At 38.5% G+C, this 5,489-nt stretch overlaps 1 protein-coding gene across 1 annotated transcript; it reads right to left on the bottom strand.

The window, feature by feature from the left end:
• Positions 1 to 366: 366 nt before the first annotated feature.
• LOC123135828 (alpha/beta-gliadin A-V-like) lies at positions 367 to 1,539 on the bottom strand. Its single transcript, XM_044555059.1, has one exon. It carries the CDS (start codon positions 1,461 to 1,463, stop codon positions 531 to 533), a length of 933 nt encoding a protein of 310 aa, XP_044410994.1. The 5' UTR covers positions 1,464 to 1,539; the 3' UTR covers positions 367 to 530.
• Positions 1,540 to 5,489: the final 3,950 nt, after the last annotated feature.

Raw genomic sequence — 5,489 nt, 5'->3', positions numbered from 1 at the left:
AGAGGCAATCAGCTAGCACTGCTCCAGGCACCAGTACCTCATTCATGCCGATTCGAAGTAGCTGCAATGAATATACTCATGTTGAGGAGAAGTACGAGCCACAAAAATCAATGTAATTGATTGATGAATTGAATGCTTCTCTGGAATTAATTGATCAAGGGCGAGCCAAGGATGTGGATAGTCCTTACTACTTTAATAATAGTCAATTTGAAAGTCCAAGAAAATACTTCAATTTAATTCAAGTTTCAGACTCATTTTATTATCTGTAAATTAATGCAACATAAATATCTACGTAATGCATAATATATATAATTAGGGGTGAACTTGTGAACGGGCACATGAATGGAACACAAAGAAACAACCATATGTAGACAAGACCTGTGTTTGTCTTTTATTCCCAAGTTTGAACTAGTATAGTTCGGGTTCTTACATGATAGTGCATGTCACTTTATTTTCTCACCGCTACAATGACCAAACCATGGACTAAGAAAACAGTGTTTCATATATCTAGTACTAGAGTTCTTCTCTTCTCAGTTAGTACCGAAGATGCCAAATGGCGCAATGGTGGTCGAGCAATATGGAGGGATGTAGACATTGCACACTGCTGGTAGCGTCTGCAGTGCTAGGTTCCTTATTTCCTCAAATTGGGGTAGTTGTTGATGTTGGACAGAGCTCTGGGCCTGTGGGTTTTGCTGAGATGGCTGGAAGGAGCCCTGGCCTGATGGATATTGTTGCTGAGGCTGTTGGAAGGAGACCTGGCTCGACGGTTGTTGCTGCTGTTGTTGTTGTTGTTGTTGTTGTTGTTGTTGTTGTTGTTGTTGTTGTTGTTGTTGTTGTTGTTGTTGTTGTTGTTGTTGTTGTTGTCGTTGTTGTTGTTGATGCAGAATAATAGCATGAACAACATTCTGGATGGCTTGGCACCGCGACTGCTCGGGGATCTGCCACAGCTGCTGACAACACAATTGTTGCAACAACTGGTAAGTACTTTGTTGCAAAACTTGTGAGCTTGCATGCGCTATGTTGTGTTGTTGCAAGATGACATCCCTGCATGGAATCAGTTGTTGTTGCAAAATTTGTTGAAGGATTTGTTGTTGTTGTTGTTGTTGCTGCTGCTGCTGTTGCGAAATTGGTTGTTGTGGTTGCGGATACTGTGGTTCCGGTTGTGGATATGGTTGTTGTGGTAGAAATGGTTGCGGACGCGGATATGGTAGTTGTGGCAGAAATGGTTGTGGCTGTGGATATGGTTGTTGTGATGGAAATGGTTGCGGCTGCGGATATGGCTGTTGTGGTGGAAATGGTTGTTGCTGCCCTAGAAATTGTTGTTGTTGCACCAATGGAACTTGCTTTTGTGGTTGTTGCTGAGATGGATTTTGTGGCTGCAATTGTGGCACTGGAACTGTAACTGCAGTTGTGGCGGTGGTCGCCACAATAGCAAGGAGGGCAAGGATGATAAAGGTCTTCATGGTGGATTTGTATTGACCACTCCTTGATTGGCTTGAATGATGCGCTCTGCTTATGAGAATGATGAATGAGGAAGGATAATCATCATGCTAGGGGCCTATTTATAGCTGCCATGGCATAATCTCTTTCACAATTGGCATTTTCTTGTGTGGAAAGTGCTTGGATGCTTCCCAAAATCATAACTTGGTATGTTGTGTTTGGTGGCACTACTTACAAGTTTATTCTTGGACTAGTCATTAAAGTTCCTTTTTGTTGCACTGTCATTCCACCACCAAAAAGGTGTGATAACATGCATGACTCATCTTATTCACTTTACAGCTCAAACACTAATCTAGATTGCCTATTTTTCTGAAACTAAGTTTGTAATTTTCTGCAAATTGTTATGCATAAACTAGATAAGCATGGCTGGCATAGAACTTAGTTCGTAATCTTATGTGGCCTGTTAAGATAGATAAGACTAGTAATGTAACTTGCTTTAGTAGGCCATGACTCATCAAATTCCTTTTACATGTCAAGTGTTGTAGTGTTCTAGAAGTTATTAGCAAACATCAATTTTGTTGTTCTACAAGTTGTTACGTGTAAACTAGATAAGCTTGACTTGCACACAAACAAGATTGTAATCATGTGTGACCTGTTAAGATGGATTAGACTAGTAATGTGGCTTGCTTTGATAGGCCATGACTCATCAAATTGCTTTTACTTGTCTTAAGTGTTGTATATGTTGTACAACTTATTAACACTTATCAGCTTAGTATAGCTTGCAAATTTGTGTGTGCATGCCAAGGTATATTCTAGCTTCTATTATTTCGTAGATCTTATTTTTATATTTCTTCAGCATTTTTGAATTTTGAACAAAATTGGGAAAATATGAACATTTTTTTTGTAATTCCAATTTTTTTTGTAGTTGTGAACAAAATTTAAAAGTTGAAACATTATTTGAATTTGTGAACAAATTTTGAAACACGGTGATTTAATGAATTTGTGAACAAATTTGGAAACCAGGAACATTTTTAAAATTCATGAACTATTTTTAATTTGTGAAGAAAATTACAAAATGCGAACATTGTTAATTTGTGAACAAATTTTGAAACATGAATGTTTTCTGAATTTTTGAATAAAACTTGAAAACAAGAACATTTTTGACATGTTAACAATTTTTTATATTCCCTAATTTTTTTTAATTTGTGAACAAATTTTGAAACATGAAAATTTTCTGAATTTGTAAAAGAATATTAAAACAGGAAAGCAAATTTTTTTTGGTTTGTGAACAAAATCTGAAAAGGTGAAAATTTTGAATTTTCGGACATTTTCTGAGATGAAGCAAACAAAATTTGTAATTCTTAGTGTTTTTTGGAATTTATGAACAAAATTTAAAAACAAATTTTTTTCTGGACAAATGATTTGTTTTTCTAAAATGTGAAGATTTTTTAAGTTTCTGAATATTTTTTCAAAAAGAAACTTTATTTGAGAAAGAAAAATAAAAATGAAGCTAAAATAGAAAAGGAAAAAGGAAAGAAATAAAGAAACAAAAAACGGAAAATGTATAGAAAATAAAAAGGAAAAGGAAAAAAGAAGAGAAAAGAAAAAAGGGAAGCAGGGAAAAAGAAGAAAAAGGGAAGAGAAAGGTAACAGGAAAAGTCCGGTTCAGGAACCTTCTAGAAGTTTCCCAAAACCATAAAAAACCGGATGGGAACCTCTAGGGTTTCCAAAATCGGGAACGCTTAAATGGGCCGGTGCAATGTCGAGTCTCGATCTTTTGTGTGATATGGTGACATTTTGACGCGGAATGCGTCAAATAGGGATTTCTGAATTAACCTTGAATTAATGGTGAAACCTATTTGGCGCTTCGGCGCCAGTTCGCGAACCGGCGCCTACTTGGGCTCGGCCCATTTCCCCTTTCTTTCCGTTTGTATAGAAAACACAAAAACGCAGGGGTGTCCGATGGTATTCGAACTTGCAACCTCCCGGTCGTTCTTCATTGCGCTAACCACAGGCCTCAACTTAGGTGCACAATTATATCTTTACTCTTTCCTTCATACAATTCCAAAAAAAAATCTTTCATTCATATCTCTTTTACTTTTTTTCTTTGATTTGTTTTTTTCTTTTGCTAAATTGAACGAATTTATTTTAAAACCGATGAACCATTTTTCAAGTTCGATGAATTTTTGCTAAACTGATGAATTTTTTTTGAAGTTCGATGAACTTTTTCAAATTCGATAAACTTTTTTCATATTTGATGAACTTTTTCAAAATTTCTAAACTTTTATCAAATTCGATGAAGTTTTTGCAAATTTGATTAAATTTGTAGAAAAAACGAATGTACTCTTTTCAAATTTGATGAACTTTTTTAAAACCGATGAACCTTTTTTAAAATTTGATGAACTTTTTTTAAAACAAGGAACTGTTTTTACAAATTCGTAAACTTTTTTTGAAATTTTATGAACTCTTTTTCATAAAAAAATTGTTTACAAATAATTCAAAAATCTAATAAGTAACGTGGATACAATGGTTTCTAAACCTTTCGCATTCTTCCGGGTCACTTGAGGTTACAAACTGTAGTGGTTAGCAGAACACTTTGTCTGTTACAGCGGCACAACACGAGTTCGCGTCGTGGGCCCACCGAACAGGAGCCTCCCTCAATTAATTGCTCCCAACTACACCTGGCCATGGGCAGCCCGGCCCGAACGGCCTGGCCCGACGCTGCACTCGGCCCGGGCCCGGGCCCGCCAATTTTGCGATTTATCGAGGGGGCCCGTCCCGAGGCCCGGCGGGCTTTTACACATGTGGGCCAGGCTTGAGCCTGATTTTCTAGACCCAACGCCCAAGCCAGGCTGGGCCTAGGCCTAGGTTTTCTACGTCGGGCTTGGCTAGGCCCGGCCCGAAGCCCGTCCCGGCCCGAGGGATCGGGGATGTTCAGGCACGCGTTTGAAGGCTGTTGAATCCCTTAGTGAGGAGAAGCTCGCCGCCAAAGTGGAGTACTTAAGGAACACGTTCAGGTGGTCGGATGCTGAGGTGGGCATTGCTCTTTGTAAGGCCCCACTGATGCTGACCAAATCCAATCAGACACTGCAGAGCAAGTCGGAGTTTCTTATCTCTGAGATGGGGATGGAACCGGCGTACCTTGCTCAACGGCCGGTGATGCTTTGCCTTATCCTGGAGGGCCGAGTCAGGCCCCGGTACCGCGTTATAAAGTTTCTCAAGGCAAATGGATTGCTAGATCGCGACTGAGACTATTGTAATTTTCAAGCTGACCGAGAAGATATTCATGGAGAAGTTCATATACACTCACAAGGAAGCTGCACCATACCTCACTGAAGACTATGATGCCGCTTGCAGAGGGGAAATGCTGACTAATTTCAGATTTATATGAACCAAGAATGGGCTGTGAGAATTGGTAGCAGCATATGGCGCTACAAAGTTTTCACTCTGCGTGGTAATCTGGTAAATTATGTTTCGTTGCTCTTTGCCTAACTGGATATTTGTTGATTCCTTAAGCCCCACGAGTTGATGCCATTTGGTAGAGAAGAAAGCATTGCCTGCAATTTCTCAAGATAAAAAGTCAGGAATATGTTTATGGTCCCCTCTTCTGTTTAAGATTACAGAAATGGATGTGTCATGTGTGGGTGGGACCAATTTTCTGTTGAAACCAGGAGCCTGAAAACCAGAAAGCAAAAGAACTGTCCTGCATTGTTGTGATATGCTTTCATGCCGAATTTTGTCTAGCATGTTCCTTTTTCAGTTCGTCATCTTTTTTGCCAAAATTGTTCAGTGTATAATATTTAGATTATGCTTCTAGAAGATATATTTCTACCGGGTCTGTTTTTATTGTCTGTCTTCTGATTTCTTTCCCTGTATTCTTCAAAGATTGATTCCTAAATCCTGTAGTTTACCATACCTTTTCTGGGAAAGTTTAAATATTGAACAAGTAACCTATTTGGCTCTAAAGTATGATTAACAACTGATTTTTATCATTTATATCTGCCCTTAATCTTCAGAAATAAATGAGTGGAGTTGGCATTCATTTATTC

This window comes from Triticum aestivum, chromosome 6B, assembly GCF_018294505.1.
Source record: "Triticum aestivum cultivar Chinese Spring chromosome 6B, IWGSC CS RefSeq v2.1, whole genome shotgun sequence".
Taxonomy (NCBI): Eukaryota; Viridiplantae; Streptophyta; class Magnoliopsida; order Poales; family Poaceae; genus Triticum; species Triticum aestivum.
Note: the sequence above shows the minus strand (reverse complement) of the source record. Positions and strands in the feature narration are given on the sequence as shown.